This window comes from Pinus tabuliformis, chromosome 1_1 (assembly GCF_031772625.1).
Source record: "Pinus tabuliformis cultivar Carrire ecotype Pingquan chromosome 1_1, CPIR1, whole genome shotgun sequence".
In the NCBI taxonomy this organism is placed as follows: domain Eukaryota; kingdom Viridiplantae; phylum Streptophyta; class Pinopsida; order Pinales; family Pinaceae; genus Pinus; species Pinus tabuliformis.
In genome coordinates, this window is record NC_142297.1 from 245,578,799 (window position 1) to 245,605,466 (window position 26,668).

Here is a 26,668-nt window from a genome sequence, read left to right on the forward strand (position 1 = left end):
ATCCTCATGACCATTGGATAGCTACCAAGCACATCTTGAGATACCTACATGGAACAATTCATCACTACCTGAAGTATGATGGAAAGGAAATTAAACTAACAAGTTTTATCGACTCTAATTGGGGTTGCAATGAAATAGATGTAAGAAGTACTACAGGTGGCTATTTCAGTTCGGGATCTGCAATGATTCCATGGATGAGTAGAAATAAAGATCCAGTTGCTTTGAGTAGTGTTGAGGTCGAATATGTTGTTGCATGTGAAGTAGGAAAGGAAGCAATTTGGTTAAGAAAACCCCTATCAGATTTGTTTGGAGGACCACTAGACCCTACCATGATAAATTGTGATAATCAAAGCAGCATCAAGATGTTTGAAGACCCTGTGTTCCATGCCAGCACGACGCATATCAACAAGTATCATTACATTAGAAGTTTGGCGTAGGATGAGGTTATGAAGCTATAATATTTTCTAACAAATGAGCAAGTTGTTGATGCATTGACGAAGTCTCTTCCAAATAAGAAGTTCAAATATTTCATAAGCATTTCGGGGCTAGTTGACATTACATATTTAGTAGATAGGGAGAGGTGAAACATCTTGGAGCGACAAGACAAGATGCTTGGGAGGACATTTGGTCTCCCTGTGATGATGTTTACATCCCGAAGTAGGGAGGGTATCGTTGGTCTTGTGGAGCTCCGACCTTGGATACGATAACTAGATTCCTGGGTTGGTGTTAGAGCTAAAGCCTGATGGTACCTATAGTGGTTGAAGCTTTGAACACACCTTAGTCCTACCTAATTAGATACCTTGGTCAAGTATCTAACCTATAGCATTGTGTATGTTGTGATTCTTCATAGATCATATCATTTTGAGTTCATCCTTGTATTTTTATGTATATATGTAATTATGAATACCTCCCTAATTAAGAAAGAGTGTTGAAGAATGTAACTAGTGTCAATCTTCATAATAGTATTTGAGTCATGATGTAATATATTTCTCAAAAGGAGAGAAAATAAATTTTACTGTAAAAGAAAAATATTTTTGAAGCAAGGGTTTTATGCTCTTTTATTTATTTTCTACATCTCAGCCTCCATTGAAGACTATTAGGTTTTGTCAAGAGTCAAAAGAGTCTTTGTCACATTTATTAGACCCTTCTTGGGCTTTTATATCATATAAAAAAAAATTGAGTCAAAAATGTCATATGTCACCTCCTCACCAAGTCAGCCCTTTCCTAATGAAGTCAACCCAAATTAGGGTTATTCAACCCAGCAAAAGCAGTATAAATAGAAGAGGAGCTCAACCTATTTGGCATCATATCATCCACAAGTTTGATCTGCAACTCAAGAGCAAGAAAAGGTGAGTGAAGTCAAGGAGAAGGAAGTATAGAAGTTGAGGAAGACAAAATCGAAATTCTTGGGCATCTCTCTCTTACACGTGTGAAGTTTTTTAGGGTTTCTGGGCAAGTTGCAAGAGTTGAAATTTCTGTAGTAACTGCAGGTCCAAAATTCTGAAGCTGGGAAGCTGAAATTCTGGTTTGAAGTAGTATTTGAGGAGTTAACACTTGGAAGATTTGACAGAGTTTGTCTACATGAAGGAAGGGTTGGCTTGGTGACTGCAGGAGGTCTTTGTCTAGGTCAAAAGGGTCTTGGATTGTCTCATCTTTATTTAAATCTATTAGAAGAAGATTTTGACTGGGTTTTCCCCTTCATAGGGGTTTTTCACTAGCTGAGTGCCTACATCTTGTGTCCCTTGTTTTTGTGATCTTCATGCACTTTTGATTTGGTAATTGCTTGATGAAAGATAATATAATAAAGAAAAAGAAGCCAACACACATCACAAGTAATTATCAAGAAAGAGGAATCAAAACCCTAATTATTATTAACATTGATTTCTCAACAGAAGGTCCCTATGTTTAAGTTCCTATGAGTAAGGAGTCATGGTGCCACTAAAGGGGGAGCAAGGTGGAGCTCAAGGGAGTAAAGGTAGAAGGGAATGATAGTTGACTTTGAGGGAGAAGGATAAGGGGGCATAGTTAGCTAGAAGGATTAGGGTAACCAAAAACTAATTGATATAAGGGAGAAAAACAAGTGATCCAATGGAATCTTAATATCTACTAAAGTTGTTTATAACAATGTTAAAAAAATTGACATCAGCAAAAAATCAGCGAGTGTCCAGAAAAGGTCTTCTCAAAAACGTCGGCAAAAAATTTGGCAAAATTCGACAACAAAATATATTCTTTTTTTTTAATTAACAAAAAAAGGCAAAAAATGGAAAAAAAAATATGGTTTTTTGGGCTGAAAAGATCTCGAATTTTTGGCAATTTTATCAACATCATTTATAATCAAGAGCTCATGAGACTTGCCAAGGTGCAATAAATAGCTATCATAAGTTGTAAGGGGTCACAATGCATCATCTGAATCCTATGAAGGTCGACTTAATATAGATCAATCTCGTTAAGTCAAACAACATCCTCAAATCTATTGTGAAGTGGGATCTGGCAAGCTCCAACACAAAGCATTGAAATTCCCCAAAAGGATGACATCCCCTAAGGTCGAGCACTACACAATATCAAGTTTCAACATAAACTTCCTAGTAAGGGTCCTTGTTTGAATCCCTATGAAGAGCAAACCATGAAGGTATGGAAGGAATGTAATAGACTATAATTTAGATACCTCAAGTGGGAGGCATGATACAAATCCTAACCCACATGAATCCAGCAAAATCAATTGAAGCAATTATGGTAACTCCACCCTCGAGAGTCCCAAATCAGTAAACAGTTCCTCCTTAACCACAAACATTGTCAGAGCTCCAAGTCTCCCATCTACATATTGATAAGCAATGATATCCAAGACAATCTAGAATGGTCATGGTAAGGCTTAGGTGGGTCTCAGTCAAAAAGAGAATATGAAAGTCTGAGAGCATTGTCAATCAAGCTTGATGAAGACAATTCCAACATCCAACAAAGACCCATGTGTGCCTTTGAGCTTTTCCCAAGCATTTCAAGTAATTTATAGGCATGTCAATGTCACCAAGTCTTGTTTTTATGTTGTTCACTTGCAAGTAATTTATTATTGCTCATTTTGTCCTCACCATAATCACATTTTTATACCCTTTTTTTTCCAAAAATATCTAAAAATCTTATGCAATTACGATTTTGTTCACCGCTGACAAAACAATAGTTTTTACACTTGCACTATGGGTTTTATGCATCTATCACTAGTTTACATTTATACAACCTATGGAACCACTCTCAAAACCCATGGTACCCTTGGGCACTTACATAGGCATCGTTTCACTATTGTAATGCATAAATGATTGTGTTTGATTTTTATAGACTTATAGTGTCATTTTACCCCATTTGCTTCCACACAACTCTTTATGAGACTTCATCAATTCCCAATCTTTTTGCACTGCACAACTTTTGTTTGATCGACAACAACAAAGTTGATGCTTCATGGAACCCTTGCATAATGACAACGTATGTTTCAAAACATTAAGATAGAAGAGAAGATGCCAATGTTCCAAATCTTGTAGCAAGTTTTGCAACAATCATAGGTCAACACCCAAGATGTTTTCGCCCCTTCGACAGCAATGTCTACACCTCTTACACTTGTTTGTGATCACCATCATGCTCCAATATATTTGTCCCATCTCATTATCCTCTTAGAAGACTCTCGTGAGTTAATGCAACCTCAACTACACCATGTTCCTATACCCACTATATTCCAAGTACATGCTTCATTATTAATTTATCAAAGTTGCCTAAATAATTGAGAGACTTCAAACATTCATAGTGCACTACATAACAATCTTGTATTCAAGCCTGCAGTGCAAAAGACTCATCTAGCAATCATCTCCTACCAACCTATTTGGTACTTCTACATTTAATAGATGTCCCTCTTACGGTACATTCAAGGGTGCTTTCATAATATTGTATTCTCTCAACAAACTTCCATACAACTCAAGGTACCTTCTCACAGTAAACTTGCACATTGATGCAAGGAAGAACAACCTAATATCAATTTATCTTATCTCTAATTCGAACAAGGAATCCTTCAACTCCTTGGTCCCATGCACTTGTATGAAACAAATCAAGTTACACACTTCAAAGTACAATGCTACTAGTGTAGTTCTTCCTAGTCATGTCTCTTCTTACATGATATCTTTTGCAATAGAGCTCATCCTTCTTGTCTTTCAACAAATTTCAACTAATAATGTTCTTAAGGAGGACAATTAGTAGTTTCCTTCCATAAACCTCTTTCCTTGAAGACATTGGTTCAAACACTCTACTTTTAGCAACAACATGGATCCATGCCAAGTCCCCAACAACACGGATCCCTAGGATTACTCTGAACTTTGTTGCAAAGGATCAAAAATAACTACAATAAAATCGAAGATGACTACCTATAATCAAGAATTAATTGATAAGGCATAGTCCCCAAGTTCCCAATGGGATTAGTTCAACTATGTATTATATTTGTGATTTACACTTTAATCCTTCATATTTCTCTTGTTCCATTGTAAAAGTCCATAAGTGATAGTGGAACTTTATCATTTATCTAGAGATCTATGTGTTATTAAAACCATTAGATGCTTGGTCAAAGATGATGACTTCCAAACAAACTTGTACTCCTATAAATAGCTGATACTATATAGAATGTATATACGCGTACATTGTGACAAAATCTCCTTTGTTACTTGAATACTTGAATAGAGTCATTTTCATATTGTTGTTGCATGCTCATATCAAATGTTGATCACTTAACCATGTAATAAACTCTCTTTAACATGACTTCAACATGCCAATCCATATCGTCGATTAATAAAGAGAAGAAACAAGTTCATGAATGTTTAAAAATACCAGAAAAGACTACTTAGTATATTTCCCAAACGTGTATAAAAGACAAAAAAATGCCCCACATAATTTAAAATTGTTAGTTTGCCCAACAACTTTTCCATTTCATAACTATTTACAATTTACCATAAACCCAAAGGATTAGGTGTTTAACATACCCCTCCCCCCCACTTAATCTGAAGAGGTGTTTGCGAGGCCAAGCATCGTTATGAACTTTTCAATTTTTTCTCTTCTAAGTGCCTTGGTGAAGATGTCTGCAATTTGCTCATTTGTGAAACAATGTCTTAAATGAATAGTTTTTGCCTCTACATGATATCGAATCAAATGATACTTAGTGTTGATGTGCGTCGTTTGATCATGGAATCTGGGATTCTTGGCCAACTTGATCGCTGAAGAATTGTCGACAAGTAGAGGAGTTGAGTTCTCTTGTTTCTCCTGCAAATCTTTAAGTATTTTCCTGAGCCACACAATTTTTTTTGTTGCTTCTGCGGCCTCCACATATTCTGCCTCTGTTCTGGAATCTGCCAGAACTGACTGTTTGTCTGACCTCCTGGAGACAGTTGTTGATCCTAGACTCATGAGATATCCTGAAGTTGATACTCAATTTTCTTTGTCCCCGTCGAAGTCTGGATCAGAATGTTCAATATGACTGAAGTCGTCCACCTCGGTGTACTTGAGTCCATAATCTTGAGTTCCCTTTAAGTATTTCAGGGCGCTTTTTGCAGCAGACCAATGTCCTTCACATGGTTTTTGCATAAATCTGGAAAGGATGCTAACAACATGAGATATCTGGTCTGGTTGCGGTTGTGGTTGGGAAAACTAACAGACATTTCAAACTTCCAAGCTGAGATGATTTTGACCCATTTATGTCAACAGTGAATTACAAATCAAAAGTAATAGGGAAATAAGCTGAACGAAAGCATAAGTGATAAGTGTAGCATAGATTATCACATAACACACTCTTTTTCCTTACCACAGACTGTAAATATAGGCCATGAGATTCTGTGGTAAAGAACTGAACCTTCTCTGTTTATTACCATCTGATGTCACATTAATCTTACAAAATAGTCGTTGTAGATTCAACTTCAGATTTGTTTTAAAAGCACCAACATAGCACAACATATATTTAGCTTAATCTAAAACTGTATTAGATTATAAAGTTCTAAATTCTCTGTGGATTAAAGTCTAAATCTATTGTCCAGGGGCAGCCCCTCAACCTCTTTAAATGATACGGTAATCATAAAGTGCTTCAGTTTTAGCATATTTCCGGAAGTTAGTCTGGAGTAAAGAAAATATATCGGTATTCAATATTGTGTGAAGGGCCCTCTAATCTCATCGTTCATTGGAAAAGAACTGATCCGACATGAGGGGATGAATTTCTGTAAACATTAAACTCTCAACTGCTTTGTACTAAATACAGTGATGAATGAGCTAGCACCAAAGTGTCTGCAATCAAAGCTTTCCAGGAACTCTATTTTCTTCCATGTTTAAGTTATAAAGATTTCAAAATGCAGGAAATATTTTACCAAACATTCCAGGTTGTACTGGGCGCTTCAGCCGAAAAAATGGAGGACAGATAAAAAAGGGGGTTGCAACGCTCTCAATCTCCCAAATAGAAACTCTATTTGGTCTTTCACCAGCACCTGATTCCTCCCACCTGACCTGCTTAAAGTAAATACAAATAAATGTAAAACAACCCGCTGCAACCTTGGTCCTGTAGATGTAAGTGATAGGAAATGATTTGGCAGCACAGAAAACCTCCTTTGAAAAATAGAAGACTTAATTGCAATGCTTAAATTTCTTTGAACTTTACCTGGAGATTACGCCACTGTGACTTTGGCCATCGCACAGGATCAAGAGGACTAATTCCTGCAATGGTACCCATATACCTGCATGGAAACAAAGAAAAGCCCAGCATAATTATAGAAAGCACAAAGACCTACTACACTAGTACATTGGCCAAAACACATGGAAAAGCAAAAACGTCCAACCAACAATACTAGCCACGGATGGGCATACCAAAAGTAGGTACATATGTTAGACTAAGTTATGTCTATTTCAGATGGGAGCCTTGGATTGCTAAAAACAGGCAGAGTTTAAAATTGGGACTGTCCTTGTACAAAATTTGATATGCATAATTTTCAGATAAAAAAATCAATTTTGGGACCGATGCAATTTGGGCTGAAGATTTATCTTCTCGCTACACTACTATAGTGAAGATAGACACCTCAGCTTCAGCAGAAAAATTAGAAGCCAATTATCCATTAAAAAATTAGTGTGAAAGTTATTTTCTTATCTTGTGTTCTGTGCATGTGTAACCTGAAATCCAGCATGGTGTGACTGCAGAAAGTGACTTTGATCCTTTCCGGAGAAGATGAATTTCAGGGAGATACAAACCACTTGTGGGGAGCACTCTAGCAGTTCTGGTCAGTTCATGGATAAGGGCAAGGAAAATTCGAATTGTATTCTGCAAACTTCCCAGTTCAGTTTCTATCTGCTGTCAGTTGTTTGCACTTCAATAGAAGAGTAGCTATTTGCTGTCTGGCAGAAATCATTTGTGTTTGATGTAGCCATTTCAGTGAGAAAAACATCTGCTCCTAGCAGGTAAATGCCCTTGAAAGACACTCACCGTCGAAGAGTTCACTGGACCATCACAGTTGGTGCTGCTATTGCGACAGTAGTGAGACTGACCAGGTCAAAACTATCATAAGAATATTCTGATAGTCCATGCTCAAGCTCACCACTGGAGTCTGGACTGAGCATGAAATACACTAGAAAAGGACACCCTCGAAACTGCTTTAAACGAGAATATTTTTTCTCTACAGTTAATTGTTGATTAAAAAGGAATATATTACACTTTCAAAGTCAAAATTAAATCATTTTTCTGAAGCAAAATTGTGAACAACTAATGATGGATGGGGAGCCTAAATGGTTTTTCTGATGTGGATCAGATCCCAGCAGCAGCCTAAATGGTTTTTCTGCATTAGTGTTTTCCTTCCTTTTTACGCCTTAATGGCAATGGCTTTTGAATCACCGTTTTCTTGTTATATGGCAAGTGATAAGTGGCTGTGTAAGGACATTCAGCTTATTTAGTGTAGAGAAGTGGCAATTTTGTTATGACAGATGATAAAGGACAATTTTGGTGGTATCTTTAATGGCTTTTAAAGAATGGTTTTTCTAGCTTGTGGTGGCGTTTTGTTATGACAGATGATCACGGGCAATTTTGGTAGTATCTTTAATGGCTTTTTAAAGAATATTTTTTCTAGCTTGTGGTGACTGCTCTCTTGGCCCACTTTTTTATAAGAATGCTCTATTTAATATTTATACATGTTTTGCATATTAGTCAATGTTATCAGAATCAGACCAATCATTGAACCAGTTGACATCAAAAAAGTGAACCAGCCTGGAACCGGAAAAAAATGGACCAAAAAACTCGTCAACCAAAAATTATATATATATATATATACAAACCATCATACACAAATATGCAAAGTTGTGAAAACAAACCATCATACATAAATATGCAAAGTTTCTCATTTATATAGCAAAAGTGCATATAACCAAAATAGCACTGAGTGCAATAAATCTCTAAAACAAAAATACGTCAACAAATAGGCTCTAAATGGTCTCTAAAGTCCAAAAATAAGAATAGTACTAATGAGTAACCAGAGTGTACACTGGACTCTAGACTCTACAATCTGATCATATGATACTAGGTAGAAACATCTAAATCCTTATCCTCAAAATCAGTAGACTCTACAATGGCATTTGCCATTCTGGCTTTGATTCCCCAGGCCTTGAAGGTAGTGGTACCCATCCAACATTTAGATCCTCTAGCTATGGAAGTGGGTCCAAGTCCATCCACGAAAGGTCTTCATTGCTTGTCGTTTACTTGATTTATTGTTTTTTCTTAAAATTGATTTTTGGGAGTCCTTAGCGACATCATATGACACTTAACAATTTGGTGATTTAACGTTGGTTCTGTACGGAACTGTTCTTAACCAGTCTGAAATAGCTGACCAGACAGGTACGGCACCAAAACCAATCAAACAGGTCGGTTCAGCCAGTTCCAGTTTGATTCTGATAACATTGATATTAATAGTCAAAGGGAGTTGTTTTTACCCACCTAAATAGAGAAATTAGGAAATAAAAGTTTTTTAAGGGGTGTTAGCATCTAAAGGGTTTACCAAGGTTCATTTTAAGCAAAGCTTTGATTTTAAGAGGCAATTATTTCATAAGGTTAAGCACAAAAGTTCACAATGGCTGGAAGAGACATGCACAACCTTGATGGCGAAAACTAACCATTCTGGAAATCTAAGGTTAAGAATACTCCTCTAGCCAAGAAGTTATGGAATATTTTTTTAGTAGCTTCTAGAAGCACACCGCTAACTAACTGGCTGCATCAGATACAATGGCTTATACAGCAAGACTGATGGGCATCTATTCAACCAAAATAACTCAATACTTGCACCCAACCTTCTACCTTTTTAAACATGTCATTCAAGAGTAGTAATCCACAACCAAAATAAAATTGTGGAACATTGTTGAAAGAAAAGAAATGAAATCCATATGTGATACATATAAACAAGCAGCATATAATAATAAAAGGTAGAGGAATCTCCTGAAATGATGGAATGTTGGTTGCTAGCAATATTGCTAAACATAAGCAAGATGGAAGAACTTCTCAAGAAGGCGGTGACTTGGGACATCTAGCTAATACCCAAAAGGAGAATAGAAGGCCAGCAAGTAAAAGTAACCTAGAGACCCCTAAAAATCATAACAGATCCGTCCGAGTGGGTGTGCAAATGCAATTCCCTCATAAGAAAAGGAGACAAGTAGGGGTACCAATCCACTTCTAGTAGCACAGTCACTAACAATCCAAACGTTGTAAGGGCAAGAGAAATTTTTTTAAATTTCCTCAAGTTTCAAAGGGTCTACACTCTCTCCATCCTCTAGTTGCCCTGAAGCAACTTGAGTCCCCAAACCTCAAAGCTATACGCAAAAGTTGGCGCAATAATGATGTCCTAGAGGTGCATTTGGATACAACTTTAAAAGCATTGTCTCTCAAGTGGTAAAAGGTATCCATATCCCTTGTTAAGGCAAGGATGAAAAGCATGTCTCAAAGTAAACCAAGGCCCCAAGAATTGAACCCCAAAATGTGTATCTATTATACCAATCTCAATAACTTACCCTCGAAAGGGGAAGTGGAGCTGGCAGTCAACGGGAGCATACTTCAATGCATTGAAGAACATAATCTTAGTCACTCAAAAATAGAATATCAAGCAGCTGTCAAAGATCCTGGAAGTTGGACAATGCATCACATTGTCTCTGCAGCCACTCAGGTGTTCTTTGGCACTATAGGAGCAAATGGGCCACTCCCATATAGGAACAAAAGCAAAAGCATATATAATCTAAGATATAAACTCAAATAGCAAAAAAAAGAAAAGAAATAATTGTGGGTTTGGAGCGATACATGGATTATAAAGGACCAATAGCCAAACATGCTAGAGTGATGCCTCAGAAGAAGTGGGGGTAAGAAGACTCACTGCATCTAGAATATGGCTCTTGATGAGGAAGAGGAATAATTTCTATCCTATGAGTCACCAACCTTTGCATATGTGTCCCTCCTAATATCCATTGCCAAAAATAAAAAGAGAACTTTTTATAAGAGATTGCCCAAAGGAGTTAGAAGAAGTATTGGTCCATCATGTCATTCGATGTCTCAAGGAAGCGACCAACCACGATTGTGTGTATGCAGAGAACTACTTGCTAGAAATGATAGCCTTTTCCCAAGACCTATGTCGACAAAGGCTTCAGTAGTGTGGGACAAAAGCCATCCCCCTCCCCCCCAATCTAACAAATCTAACCCCCATTGAAATAGTGTTAGTATATGCCTACTCCTTGGTGCCCCTATCAATTGTGATCACAAGAAAAAATCTTGTGGTTGTTTAAGTAGTGTTCAAGTGTGGGGTGGCCTAATCACGAGAGACTGAAGATCCAATACCTACCTCGTTACTAAGGCTAAGCACCACTAGTCTTGATACAAAAAAAGATGGAGAAAGATTTCTAAGATCCCTGAAGAGATGATCTAAGAAAACCCTAGTTACACAAGATGCCACTAGCCAATAGTCTTCGAATCAATGAAAAAATTGAGAGAGTAAGGTTCACACCCTCTTTGACACTATGTTGAGATTTATAAGAGTCAATAGAAGAATCAATGAAACCAGATCTCACCCAAATACTAAAATAGCCTTGTCACAAGTGCACTAGAGAAAGATCTAGGATGCTAAAGAGATATGCAGAAGAAAAAAGCAAGAAAAACGCAAATCACAAAGGCCAACCAAAATTAAGTGCCCTTAGGCTCATAGCACATAGTATTTCAAATCAAGTAGATCAAAAGATGAGATGATGCAAATGAGAGCTTAAGTTATATAACTATACAACTCATTCGAGGCATCACTTTAAGACAAGGTTATGGGCCCACAAAACAAGAGCCCATAGCACAAGAGAATATTGAAACTACAAATCAAGTTTGAGTAGGTTGGCCTTAACCATAAACTTGGTATACAATAATTGAAATAAAATATGACCTTAGCCATAATTACAATCACGTGACAGTACATACGAATAGATCGTGGCTACATGTACGGATTACAACAATAGCTCCAACAAAAAGATAATAAAAAATTACTACAAGGGTTCATTGTTGAAATATGTAACTCGATTCAGTCTTCATAAATATGAGGTGTACTCTTGATTCTTGTATACTGTAAAAAGAAAGAAAATTATTATTGTTACTTTTTGTAGCATGGGTTTCATGCTCAAGGTCATTTTATTTAGAGGTCAAGCACCCATTGAGTGTTTCTAGGGTTTTCCATAGAGTTAAGAAGTCAATAGAGTCATTGTCATATGAAGAAGACCCCATTGGGGGTTGAGAAATAAATGCAAGTAGATTAGGGTTTGATTCCTCTTTCTTGATAATTACTTGTGAGTTATGTTGGATCCTTTTACTTCTTTATTATCTTATCTTTCATCAAGAAATTACCATATTATGTGTGTATGAAGATCACAAAAGCACAATACACAAGATGTAGGCACTATGCCAGGGCAAAACCCCCCCCCTAGAGGGGAAAACCTAGTCAAAAATTCTCTTCCTTCAATAGTTTTCTTTGAGACTCTTCAACCTAGACATAGACCACACCTTCCCTCCACACCAAGTCAATCCTTCCAGATCTTCGACCCCTGTGCAGCAGCACTTCCACCCCAGCAACTTCGACTATGCAGCAACTTATGACATTAGGCAGCAACTGGCAACAGCAACTTACGACATTAGGCAGCAATTGGCAACAGCAACACTTGGAAGACTTCAATCTCCCAAACTAGGGCACGAAAGAGAGAGAAAGTAGCACTAAAACTTAGATTTCTTGCTTCTCATTGACCTTGACCCAACTCGCACTCCTTTTGGCTTCCTTGATCAACTTCGCACTTTTTCTAGCTTCTATAGAGATATCGAACTAGCTTGAGATGAGATGCTCCAATTGAATTCAATCTCTTTCCTTTTATAGGCTCCAGGTGAGGTCGAATAGGTTTCCTTTAGGCTGACTTCATCTCCATTAGGCCGAGTTGGTGTGGAGGTTACATAAATCATATTTTACTCAATAATAAACCTTTTTACATGATTCAAAAGCCCAAGAAGGGTCTCTTTAATTGTAAAATGACTCTATTAACTCAATATTATTCCTGGGAGTCCAAAATGGGGACTTTGACTAATATAATGATGACCCAAGCATGAAACCCATGCTTTAATAAGTCATTGATACAATAATAATAAAAAAATCTTTATTCTTTTGACAACTACATTACATAATGACTCAAATACATTTATAGAGACTGGACCTAGTTACATTCTTCAACACTCCCTCTTAACTAGGGAGGTATTCATAATATACAAATATAATGGAATATCTCAAACTATATGAACAATGAAGAGTTTAGGCACCACAATGCCATGGACTAGATTCCTGACCAAGGCAATCTATCCATTGGTCTCTCAAGAGTCAACAGTTTAGGCACCGCAATGCCACGGACTAGATTCCTTACAGGGCGATCTATTTAAGTGGGACTAAGATGGACTCAAGCTTTCAGCGTCTCTAGGTACCATTAGGCTTACTTGCTAACCACCAACCCAAGGACCTAGGTGTGTATTTGAGGTTGCAGCTCTATGACCAATGCCACCCTCCTTACTTTGGGATCTAGACATCAACACAAAGTGTCGGCCAGATGTCCTCCCAGACAATGCTTCACTTGCAAAGTCTCAACAAATCTCTTCCAATCTCTTATCATCAATACAATCAGCAATATCTACTAAACCAAACATGTTTCTTAGATATTCAAACTTCTTATTAGGAAGAGACTTTGTTAGTATGTCTGCTACATGTTCATCTGTCGAGACATACTCCAACTTCACGATCCCATTCTGCACCAAGTTCCTAATAAAGTGGAACTTATCATTGATATGCTTCGTTCTAGCATGAAACACGGGATCTCCAAACATTTTAATACAACTTTGATTGTCACAATTAATCACAGTAAGACCCAAAGACTTCTCGAACAAATCTGTCAGAAGCTTCCTTAACCAAACAACCTCCTTTCCTACTTCACATGCAGCCACATATTCTACCTCAGCGCTACTTAAATCAACAGGATCTTGCTTTTTGCTCATCCATGAGATCATAGCAGCGCCCAAACTAAAACATCCTCCGGTAGTGCTCCTTGCATCGGTCTCACTGCCACCCCAATCAAAATCTGTGAAGCTAATTAGATTGACTTCTTTACTAGCATATTTTAGGCAATGATGTATAGTGCCACGAAGATACCTCAATAATAAATATGTGTTGGGCAACTATCCAATGATCATGACGAGGCTCCAACTAAAACTGACTAAGAATGTTTACTGCAAAACATATATCTGGCCTAGTATTTACCAACTACATTAGGAAGCCCACCAACTGATGATAGGAGGTGGGATCCACGAGACTTGAGTCAGAGCCCCTCAACTTCTTGAGATTGGTGATCATAGGAGTAATCGTAGGCTTGGAATCCATCATCCTGAATTGTTGCAACAACTAGATGATGTACTTTCCTTGCCCCAACCAAATATATCTCCCCAAGTTTCTGCCATACTTCTAGACCCAGGTAGATCATTCATCTCAAATTTAGCTGCCAACATCTTCTTGCATTCTTGAATTCTTTGCTCCACACCTGTGATGAATAGATCATCCATTTATAGTAGAATAATTATGGGCTCATTATTCACGACCTTGATGTAGAGATTTGGATCAGCAGAACTGTTTACAAACCCAATTATAAGGAGATATGCAACCATTCTTGCATAGCATGCCCTAGGTGCTTGCTTCAAACCATATAGGGCCTTCTTAAGTCTACAAACATGAGTCCCTGCTATTAACTTCAAAGCCTTCGAGTTGTTCGATATACACTTCCTCATCAATGGTCCCATTCAGAAATGCAGTCTAAGGTCTTCAAATCCATTTGATGGATATTTCAACCCATTGTAGCAACCAATGAAACCAAAGATCTAATGATAGTGTACCTTGTTGTGGGTGCAAAGGTTTCTTCATAATGGATTGATATTCTTCCTGCACCGCTTTCTTTCAAACCTCTTGATGAGCGACTTCCTTGAATGTAGATGGTGTTGAAGTTTCTAAGTTTACTTAGTTTAGAAACCCTTCATGCACTTTTTCTTATTTATTCCTACCTACTTGTTATTTTTCTTTAACAGGTTATTTACAAAGTAAATATTGAAAATAAACACCAGTGCATGCTCAACATATTGCAGATCAGCAACTAAAAGAAACAAGAACAAACACATCACATGACACCATTATTTTTGGACCAATGTCCCCAGAAAAACCCAATGCAGGAAAACCGGAGAGGCTATCTAAGGGTTTTCTTATTAAGGAATATCAGAGTACAATCTGGGTGACGAAACTACCCTACCTAACAAAGAATTTCCTCAGTAGCTATACCTCATAGTTTGAGAGAAATCTCCTGGCTGAAACCCCGGAAAATCATTCCGGGAGCTCCTTAGCACAAAACTGCTCTGCAACCCCAGGGTTTGCCCAAACTGGATTGTGTCAGCCCCTCTCTGTCTCACGCTGGCCCTGCGTCAGCCCCATGAGGCCATGCGTCAGCCCTTGCTGGCTCTGCATCACCCTCCTTGGCTGCTGCGCTGCTCTCCCGGCACAATCTTTGCCTTTACTGTTTCTCTGTACTCAATGCCCCTCAACTACTCTCCCGATCACTGATTCTATCTCTCTTAGCAAACCCCGCTCTAGAGAATAGAATGACTGATCATCTGATGTACTCTCCAAGTGACCCTCAAGCCTCCTCTTATACTTTTCCTGTTGACATCTCAATGGTCGAGATTAAGTCCCTAATCAACGGCTAAGATTAGATATGGCTTGATCCATGTCTTTTGGACCATTCTAACACAGATTCATATTAATACACATTAATATTTTATTTTCCCTAAGTTTAGACTTAGGGACTCCATTAAAAATATTAATTATTTTAATATCTCCTGATCTATTTAGAATCTTCCCAAACCCTTTCTGGGTATTGGAGATCTCATGTGCCCCAACCTCTCCACCAAATTTCGTGGCTAGAGCACATCTGATGCTACCCCAAATCAATAGATGGTTCAGCTTCAATTAACTTCGTCATATATCCAACATAACCAGAATATCTCTTTGGTCTTTTACTTTCCCTGAAGGTTTCTTTCGCAACTTCATGTCCTTCAACATCTTCTAATGTAGCTTTTAACCAATTTGGCCTTTTCCTTGTGGTTGGGATTATCACAGATTGAATAGGTTCACTTGGTCCTTCTTCTTCTTGATTTGCAGTATGGTTTTCATGATGGTCTTCTCCTTCTTCAAATATTGGAACTTCTTCGTCATCGGAATCAATAGGAATATCCTTTGATTTCTTGTAGGCTTGATTTTCATCGAATATGACATCCTTGCTTACTTCAATATGTCTTCCTTCCTTAATGTAGATTCTATATGCTTTTGAGGAGAGACTATATCCAACAAATATTCTTGTGATACTTGTGGAATCCAACTCCTTTCGCTTGTCCTTTGGAATATGGATGTATGCTAGACTTCCAAAGATTCGAAGGTGATCCACACTTGGTTTCTTTCCTATGAATACTTCTTCGGGTGTTATATTATTAAGACTTCTTTGAGGACTTCTATTTCGAATGTACACGGTTGGCATTGTTGCTTCTCCCCACAAGAATTTTGGTAGGTCTTGATCAAGGAGCATTGTTCGAATGCCTTCTTCAATTGACCTATTCTTCCTTTCAATCACTCCATTTTGTTCGGGATAATAGGGAACAATGAGCTCCCTCTTAATTCATGCTTCCTTACAATATGCAATCAATTCCTTAGAAATGTATTCCCCACCATTGTCGGACCTTAGAGTTTTTATCTTTCTTTCGGTTCGGGTTTCCACTTCGGATCTAACTCCTTGAACTTTTCAAATACTTCGGCTTTTGTTTTGAGAAGGTAGAGCCATGTCTTTCTAGAATGGTCATCAATGAATGTTACATAGTAGAGATGACCTCCAAGTGATTTGTCAGACATGGGCCCACACACATCAAAATGAATGAGGTCTAATATTTCTTTAGACCTAGTTTCACTATTAGGAAATGGCTTTCTTGTATGTTTTCCCAAAGAGCATCCCTTGCACACACCTTCATGATCTAATTTCATATTGGGGATGCCATGAACCAATTAATTAAGAGTAGGGATAACCTTATAATGTAGATGACCATACCTCCTATGCCATAGCTCAATGGGATTGATCTCTGTGTGAACCAAAGCTTGAGGAGGTGGTGTAATAACTCTATAAAGGCTTCCTTCACAAACTCCAATAACCCTAACTTTATCAATGCTAGAGTCTTTTCACCAAACCCATACTTTTCCATCAACAAAAGCAACTCTATCCCCTTTATCTTCTAAACAAGAAATAGAACGCAAATTCTTTTTCAAACCTGGAACATATAGTATGTTGTTGAGGTGCAACTTCAATCCATTTTCTAGCTTCAACGATGTTGATCCAAAGCCTTTAACAACATAGCTTTTGTTGTCACCCAATTCCACTGCATGAGAAGATGGCTCCCTTGATAGTGTATGAAGTTGTTTACTTTCTCTTGTTATGTGCCTTGATTCTCCACTATCAATGATCCATGCATTGCCATCACTAAGAGATCCTGTAAGAGCAGCCAAGAACCCATGAGTTTTGACCTTGTTGAATAAGTAGTAGATGACCTTCTTGACCCAGCTTCCAACAGTGTTGATACCCATTCTCATATAGTTTATCATAGAGGGAGAATCCATGTCCATTTCTTTTGAGCCAACAAAGTGATCTTCAACCTTTCTTAATCTTAGCTCTGATACCATGTTGAGAAATGTTAAATTTGGACAACTAGGTCCAAACTCCATGTTCTGATGCTCAGATTAAGAGGCTAATATTTTTGTTGGATTCCTCTTTCTGAGAGGTGTAAAATCCATATAAAAATAGTCTTAATCCGATGAGCAGAACTTATATTTTGAATTTATTATTCTTAATAAATTATATGTGCAAAGGTCAGCCAGTTTTGTAATGTAGGCTCACATGCCCAACAGATGTGTCACACACCCTCATTGATGGATATATATATATACAGGAAAAGTTGGAGAGAATTTGATCACAACACAACTCACATCTTCCTCTCTCATCCTTAAAAGTACGAGCTACCTGGAGGACGAATTTCAGCCACACGTGGGAAGGACGAAGAGGATTTTTCTGCTGCTAGGGTTTCTGCTGCTAAGGTTTCGCAGAAGTTTGACCAGCGTTGACTTTGGTCAACGCTTGGTCCAAACAAGCTGAAAACTTGTGGGAGGTTCGATTTTTGAAGGCCATACTACCTGGCACAAAAATCGAGGTCAAAGGGTTGACCGTTTTGCTGCTGCGTTGACTTTTAGCTTGCTGCCCCTGCGTTGACTTTTCAGTACAGCGTTGACTTTTGTAGAACTGACTTGGGTTGACTCATCTACTGGTTGGAGGGTTGTTGTGACACATGCTGGGCTGGCTGACCAAAGGAGACTTTGCTGGTTGAAGCATCCTGTTGACCGCCGAAACAAACACATACATTTTTCTTGTTTCTGATTTTTCTTCTGTAAGATCTGCTTATATGTTCTATCTGCATTTTGCTTATCTACTTGTATGATTGCTGTGAGAAAAGTGAAATTGCTCTTAGCATAGAACATCTTCAAAACTCTACATGGTATCGGAGCTGAGGTGAAGACAAACTCTATCTATAGCAATCATCATCGAAGGAAATGGATTCCTCTAAGCTTGAATTCAGGGAGAATGACAAGCTGACTGGAAGTGATGACTTCCATGCCTGGAAGATGTTATTAGATCTCAAATTAGAAGATCATGATCTCCTAGATCATGTGACAGGGAAGATTCAAGAACCTCCATCAAATGCCTCTACTGCTGTTAAACACAAATATAAGAAGGGAGAAATCAGAGCAAAACTGCTAATCAGGGAATCCATAAATAAGAGTCTGGTTGCCTACATATTTGAACTAGGCACATCCAAGGAGATGTATGACAAACTGATACTTATGTTCCGAGTAAACAATGTGAACCAAGTGCTATTCCTCAAGAACAAGTTGAAGAATATGAAGAAGGGCCGAGACGAGTCTATTCAAACCTTCTTTATGAAGTTGACCGAAACCAGGAATAATCTGCTAGCTATTGGGGAGACAATAGCTGATCGTGAGATGGTTCTCACTGCACTTGGAGGACTTCCATATGAATGGCAAGTATTCACAACTACCATTCTCAACAATAATACCATCCCTAACTTTGATGAGCTTCTGTCTAGATGTATGCAAGAAGAAACAAGGATGAAGGAATTTGATAATGAAAGAAATGCTGCCTATGTTGCTCATTCCCGAAAGAAGAACTCTGGTGGTTCCAAGGACAAAGGAAGGACTAAGACTCAAAAGAAGAAGGGAAAATGTTTCACCTGCCATAGGACTGGACACTATGCTAGAGAATGCCCCTTCCAGAAGAATTCTCCCGATAGTGACGACAACAACAACAACCGAAGGAATGGGAATCAAAGAAATGACAAATCCAAAGGAAAGAGGAAGGCTCACTTTGAAGGAAACCATCCACCTTCTAAAAGGACCAGAAATAACAGGTATGAGGAGTCTAATGTTGTTGATAAAAGAAATGAGTATATTCTAATATCTGCTCTCTCAGCTGCATCTCCGCCCGACACTATGGATGTCTGGCTAATCGATAGTGGTGCCTCAAGACACATCACCGGATTCAAGGAAGCACTTTCTGACATGGTTGAAAGGGATACTAATCTAGAAATTACCCTTGGGGATAATGCCACTTATCCTGTGAAAGGGACCGGGACTGTGACCCTCCACTTGTCTCAAGGACAAGTCCTCCATCTACAAGATGTACTCTATGTACCCAAATTGAAGAAGAACCTTGTGTCTGTATCTGCCATGGAAGACAAAGGATTCAATGTAACTTTCTCTGATGGAAAGGTACTCATGTGGAAGAAGAGCTTCAAGGAAGCTATCTCAATTGGTTTTAGAGTTGGTACACTCTACCAGGTTGGAGGGAGTCCGTTGGGAGCTATGACTTGTGATACTATCCGTCAAACCGAACTATGGCACCGAAGATTTGGACACCTTCATTACAAGGCTCTTCCCGAAGCAAGGAAGGTGGTGACAGGGATGCCTGATTTTGGAAATAATCATAAAGGTGTATGTAAGGGCTGTGCTGAAGGAAAACATACAAGGGGACCTTTCCCCTCAAGTGTCACAAAGACATCTGAGATATTGCAACTGGTCCATTCTGATCTTTCCGGTATGTTGCCTGTAACATCCCTGGGGGGATGTTCTTACTATATGACATTTACTGATGACTTCTCTCGCAAAACCTGGATATACTTCTTGAAGAAGAAGGATGAGGCTTTCATGTGGTTCCGTACCTTCAAAGCCTTGGTGGAAAATATGACCGGAAAGAGGATCAAGATTTTGAGGACTGACAATGGCACTGAATATGAGTCAAATGAGTTCAAAGACTTTTGCAGAGAAGCTGGCATTAAGAGGGAGACTACCACTGCATATACTCCTGAGCAGAATGGTGTTGCTGAACGCAAGAATAGGACTATTGTGGAAGCTGCCCGTGCCATGCTATGTGACCAGGGTCTTCCAAAGTTTCTGTGGGGAGAAGCTGCAAATACTGCTGTGTACATTCAAAACCGATGCCCTCATTCCGCTTTGGACTCCAAAACTCCCGAAGAGGTTTTCTCTGGTAAGAAACCTGATGTCTCACATTTTAGAATTTTTGGATGTCCTGTCTATTTTCATGTGCCGAAAGAAAAGAGAAGTAAGCTGGATGCTACTGGGAAGAAAGGAATGTTTGTGGGCTACAGTGAGACTTCTAAGGCATATAGAGTCTATGTACCTGGTCAAAGGGAAGTAGAGATAAGCCATGATGTCACTTTTGACGAAGATGCTTCCCTGAAGAAAGTAGTAGATCTTCCTAGATCTGAAGAAAACCATGAAGAAAGACCTGGAAATCTGGAAGAACCCCAGGATGAGACTATGCCTGATGTTGAAGAGCCAATGGACCCTATTGATCCTTCCCCTTCTCTAGGAAAGAGGCCATCATGGCTCCGGGACACCCTCGAAGATGCTGAGGGTCATGCTGCCCCAAGGGGAACATTCCGAGAAAGCAAGAAGCCGTGTAGATACCAAGGGTATCTAGCTGCCATGAGTACTATTATACAACCTGAACCTGGATCTTTTGAAGAAGCCATCAAGCATCAAGTCTGGAAGGATGCTATGCATGAAGAATATGAGGCTATTATGAAGAATGATGTCTGGGATGTGGTCCCGAGACCGAAGGACAAATCTGTTGTCACCGCTAAATGGCTCTACAAGATTAAACATGGATCTGATGGGAGTGCTGAAAAGTTTAAGGCAAGATTTGTTGCCCGTGGCTTCTCTCAAAAGGAAGGAATTGACTATGACGATATATTTGCACCTGTGGCTCGATATACCACCATCCGATCCATCATAGCCCTTGCTGCTACGCAAGGATGGAGTCTTCATCAGATGGATGTCAAGACTGCTTTTCTGCATGGTGCAATAAAGGAAGAGGTGTATGTAGAACAACCTCTGGGATTTGAAGTTCAAGATCGAGACACTTATGTCTGCAGGTTGAAGAAAGCCCTCTATGGGTTAAAGCAAGCACCCAGAGCTTGGTATGAGAGGATGGATAGTTACTTGATGAAGCTGGGCTTCACTCGAAGCAATGTTGATCCAAACCTTTACTTTAAGGTTGAGGAAGGAAAGCCTCTCATTCTAGTGCTGTATGTGGACGACCTCTTCCTGACAGGTGATGACCCTCTCATTCATTAATGTAAGAGGGAGCTTGCTGCTGAGTTCGAGATGAAAGACCTAGGACTGATGCACTATTTCCTAGGCCTGGAGGTCTGGCAGAGACCTGGAGAGATTTTCCTTTCTCAAGGAAAGTATATTGTGAAGCTTCTGGAAAGATTTGGGATGGTGGATTGTAAGTCCGTGTCGACACCAATGGAACTCAACTTTAAGAAGTTGAGTGGCAGCGCTGCAGGGCCTATCTTGGCCAATCCTACTGAGTATCGTCAACTCATAGGAGCTTTGATGTTCTTAGTGAACACCCGTCCGGACATATGTTTTGCAGTGAATACTTTGAGTCAACAGATGGTTGAGCCTCATCATTTTCACTGGGTTGGTGCCAAGAATCTTTTGAGATATCTTCGGGGCACGATAAACCATGGGCTGAGATACACTGCCGGGAGTGTGATACTCCAGGGATATACTGATGCCGATTGGGCTGGCAGTGTGGTGGATCGTAAGAGCACATCTGGATGTTGTTTCAATCTTGGTTCTGCTTCGATCTCATGGATGAGCAGGAAGCAGAAGTCGGTGGCTTTGAGCACCGCGGAGGCCGAATACATTGCTGCTAGTATGGCCTGTTGTGAAGCAGTTTGGTTGAGGAAGCTCTTTAGTGAGCTGTTCCAACATGTGCTAGATACCACTGTAATACTCTGTGATAATCAGAGTGGGATTCGTATGACTGAGAATCCTGTGTTCCACGACCGATCCAAGCATATTGATATCAGGTACCACTTTATCCGGGATATGGTACAGCGAGGCGCCGTAAGGCTCGATCATATAGGAACTGATGAGCAGGTCGCGGATATTCTCACTAAGCCCCTGGGGAAGGTCAAGTTCCTAACCTTCCGTGAGAGTCTTGGTGTCGTGGAAAGACCCTATGATGTGGGTCCTGTTGGACGATGAGCTCTGGGAGCTCTGGGGGGCTTTGGGGATAGCTTCTCGGAGCTATAAGCACTCATAATGCTTCTGCCCCACCCTTGTGATTATTGAGCTGGTTTGCCACTCATTTAATCTGTGCCCCGTATGCATCCTACCCATTGAGTTCAGGGCTCATGGGAAGTACCTCTCATTTGGCCAATGAGGTGTGGAAAAGCTAGAGACTATTAGCAAAAACTGATGAACGCATCAGAGATTGCCGTACTCTCTATCTAGGATGGCATGGTCCAACCACTTGATCTGGGATCAAGATTTGTGAGGTCTGGGACCTTTGGACTGATTATGTCAGTCGAGGAATGATGTCTTTGTGACTGACCCACTTCTGTTCTGAAATAAAGAAGCCAGCAAAGCAAGTTTCGGCGGGATGACTCACGATGTTAATTGCACTAATAGATGGAGTTCTCCCTAGTTGAGAGGGAGTGTTAAATTTGGACAACTAGGTCCAAACTCCATGTTCTGATGCTCAGATTAAGAGGCTAATATTTTTGTTGGATTCCTCTTTCTGAGAGGTGTAAAATCCATATAAAAATAGTCTTAATCCGATGAGCAGAACTTATATTTTGAATTTATTATTCTTAATAAATTATATGTGCAAAGGTCAGCCAGTTTTGTAATGTAGGCTCACATGCCCAACAGATGTGTCACACACCCTCATTGATGGATATATATATATACAGGAAAAGTTGGAGAGAATTTGATCACAACACAACTCACATCTTCCTCTCTCATCCTTAAAAGTACGAGCTACCTGGAGGACGAATTTCAGCCACACGTGGGAAGGACGAAGAGGATTTTTCTGCTGCTAGGGTTTCTGCTGCTAGGGTTTCGCAGAAGTTTGACCAGCGTTGACTTTGGTCAACGCTTGGTCCAAACAAGCTGAAAACTTGTGGGAGGTTCGATTTTTGAAGGCCATACTACCTGGCACAAAAATCGAGGTCAAAGGGTTGACCGTTTTGCTGCTGCGTTGACTTTTAGCTTGCTGCCCCTGCGTTGACTTTTCAGGACAGCGTTGACTTTTGTAGAACTGACTTGGGTTGACTCATCTACTGGTTGGAGGGTTGTTGTGACACATGCTGGGCTGGCTGACCAAAGGAGACTTTGCTGGTTGAAGCATCCTGTTGACCGCCGAAACAAACACATACATTTTTCTTGTTTCTGATTTGTCTTCTGTAAGATCTGCTTATATGTTCTATCTGCATTTTGCTTATCTACTTGTATGATTGCTGTGAGAAAAGTGAAATTGCTCTTAGCATAGAACATCTTCAAAACTCTACAAGAAATCAATGCAAGTAGATTAGGGTTTGATTCCTCTTTCTTGATAATTACTTGTGAGTTATGTTGGCTTCTTTTACTTCTTTATTATCTTATCTTTCATCAAGCAATTACCATATTATGTGTGTATGAAGATCACAAAAACACAAGACACAAGATGTAGGCACTATGTCAAGGCAAAACCCCCCTCGAGGGGAAAACCCAATCAAAAATTCTCTTCCTTCAATAGTTTTCTTTGAGACTCTTCAACCTAGACATAGACCAAACCTTCCCTCCACACCAAGTCAGCCCTTCTAGATCTTCAACCCCTTTGCAGCAGCACTTCCACCCCAGCAACTTCGACTATGCAACAACTACGGCATCAAGCAACAACTGGCAGCAGCAACACTTGGAAGACTTCGGTCTCCCAAACTAGAGCACAAAAGCAAGAGAGAGTAGCACTAAAACTTTGATTTCTTCCTTCTCTTTGACCTTGACCCAACTCACACTCCTTTTGGCTTCCTTGATCCACTTCGCACTTTTTCTAGCTTCTATAGAGATATCGAACTAGCTTGAGATGAGATGCTCCAAATGAATTCAATCTCCTTCCTTTTATAAGGTCCAGGTGATGTCAAATAGGTGTCCTCTAGGCCGACTTGGTGTGGAGGTTACATAAATCATATTTTACTCAATAATAAACCTTTTTACATGATTCCAAAGCCCAAGAAGGGTCTCTTTAATTGTACAATGACTCTATTGACTCGATATTAATCTTAGGAGTCCATTATGGTGACTTTGACTAATATAATGATGACCCAAGCATGAAACCCGTGCTTTAATAAGTCATTGATACAATAATAATAATAAAATTCTTTATTCTTTTGATAAGTACATTACATAATGACTCAAATAGTTACATTCTTCTTTTGATAAGACCGAACCTAGTTACATTCTTCAACATTAGGCACATTGTAACATGTCAAAAGAATTATTTTTGCATTTTAAAGTGTCAAAATACCCCTGCAAGACCAAGTCAAAATGGCAACTAAGAAGGCGGCCTCATTAGGGCATTGCGTCCTCCTTGGAAGCCTATATATAGGAGAGAACTCAACCTCCTATGTCAGTCACTCATTCCTCATCATCCAAGCAAAGAAAAGGCAAGTGAAGAAAGATAGAAGGATGAAGGACGAAGTTTGTGGGTTAATTCTCTCTCTATCTCTCTCTCTCTCTCGTGCGAAGATAAGGCTAGGGTTTTGCAGTTGCAAGGACAAAGTTATCAAGTTGTAGAAAGAAGGTCAAGGAAAGGACTTTTAAGTCACATTCTAGCCCTATAAGGAGAAGCAACCCATGCGAAGGAGCAAGAAAGCCTTGGAAGCCATAATTTCGCTCACACTTGTGGAAGCAGCAGTTGTTGTGGGGGCCGAAAATTTCAGAGCTGCAATGAAGACTGAAATTTTGTAGCTAGGGGTCGAAGTTGTGCAGTTGGAAGAGATTTGACTGAGTTTGACTTGGATAGAAACATCATCAAGAAGGTTTGGCTTGGTCTTTAGAAGGGTGTTGATCTTGGTCTAGAGGTCTTGGAATTTGTCATTTGAAGAATCTATAAGAAGAGAAGAGATTTGTGGGTTTTCCTCTCAAGTGGAGAAGTTTTGGCCCTAACTTGCAACCTACATCCTGTGTTCTTGTGTACTATTGATCTTCATATTTTGGTAGTTGTTTGACGATAAGAACAACATAATAATAAGTGAAGAAGTTAATAATCAAGAAAAAGTAAAAATAAGAGAAATCAAACATAAGAGAAATCATCCTAATTACAGACCTATAGATTTCTCAACATTCATCACCTTCTTTGCAACCAATGAAACCAAGCTCAAATTTTATAGCTACCTGAGAACGTTATTCCTCCATCAAAAAGATAATAAAGCATTACTACAAGGGGTTCATCGCCACGTTTTAAACCAATGAAACCAAGCTTAGATTTTATAGCTACTTGAGAATATTATTCCTCCATCGATCTAAGAATGTGCTCCCCATTTGTTGATTCTTCTTTTCAAGTGAAATTATGAATACCCTCGTCAAGTAACATGCATATTTCAACGTATTTCTAATCCTTTAGATCTCTCATTCTCTTAAACCATGCCAACATGACTGGGTTTGACTTGGATAGAAGAAGTACATCATCAAGAAAGTCTGGCTTGGTCTTGGAAGGGTATTGGTCTTGGTCTAAAGGTCTTGGAATTTGTCATTTGAAGAATCTATAAGAAGAGAAGAGATTTGTGGGTTTTCCTCACATAGAGAAGTTTTGCCTCTGGCTTGCAGCCTACATCCCATGTTCTTGTGTACTATTGATCTTCATGTTTTGGTAGTTGTTTGATGATAAGAACAACATAATAATAAATGAAGAAGTTAATAATCAAGAAAACATAAAAATACACCACAAGCAATTATCAAGTATAAGAGAAATCATCCTAATTGCAGTCCTATAGATTTCTCAACATTCATACCTTCTTTTCAACCAATGAAACCAAGCTCAAATTTTATAGCTACCTCAATGTTGGAGAAAATGTAACTAGGTTCAATCCTCATAAATATAATTTTGATATTTGTACTTATTCAAGAAAAGAAAATTTATTTTGATAAGATATGTCAATGAGTTTCTTGCTCATCGAAAAAAGGACAAGCACATTTTGAAGTGCTTCTAGAGAGTCAAAAGTCAAAATGTAATTATGATAAGACCCCCTTTGAGGGCATGTTACATCATGTATGACATCATACAAGGTCAAGGGCACACCTCCAAGCATGGTCATCCTCTCCTAGCACCAACGAAGTCTACAAGCAGCAAAACGATGGGTAAAAATTGCATTATAATGCAAACTGTAAGTCGGCCTAAAGGCAGCCAGTCATGTCGACTTAATTGGAGGGACAATAGAGGTTGTCCACTCCAAAAGATAACACACACTTGACTCTGAAATCCTCATACAAGAGAAGGGCTAAAAAGATGAAGACAAGGGCAGAAATAGGGTAACGAAGTCAGCTAGTTAAGGAGACAGAACAGCGAAGGTAAGTTGACCATTTCTGAAGTAGCT

The 26,668-nt window shown here is 39.2% G+C and overlaps 1 protein-coding gene across 4 annotated transcripts in view; it reads right to left on the bottom strand.

Moving 5' to 3' along the window:
* LOC149212442 (auxin response factor 19-like) overlaps window positions 1-26,668 on the bottom strand; it is a 96,050-nt gene that overhangs the window by 22,572 nt on the left and 46,810 nt on the right. For all 4 annotated transcript variants that reach the window (XM_089391850.1, XM_089391851.1, XM_089391852.1 and 1 more), the window contains 2 exons: window positions 6,662-6,737; window positions 6,375-6,510 (listed from right to left, as the gene is read on the bottom strand). In XM_089391850.1, coding sequence (XP_089247976.1) covers window positions 6,375-6,510; window positions 6,662-6,737 — 212 coding nt within the window. The remainder of the gene's footprint in view (window positions 1-6,374; window positions 6,511-6,661; window positions 6,738-26,668) is intronic.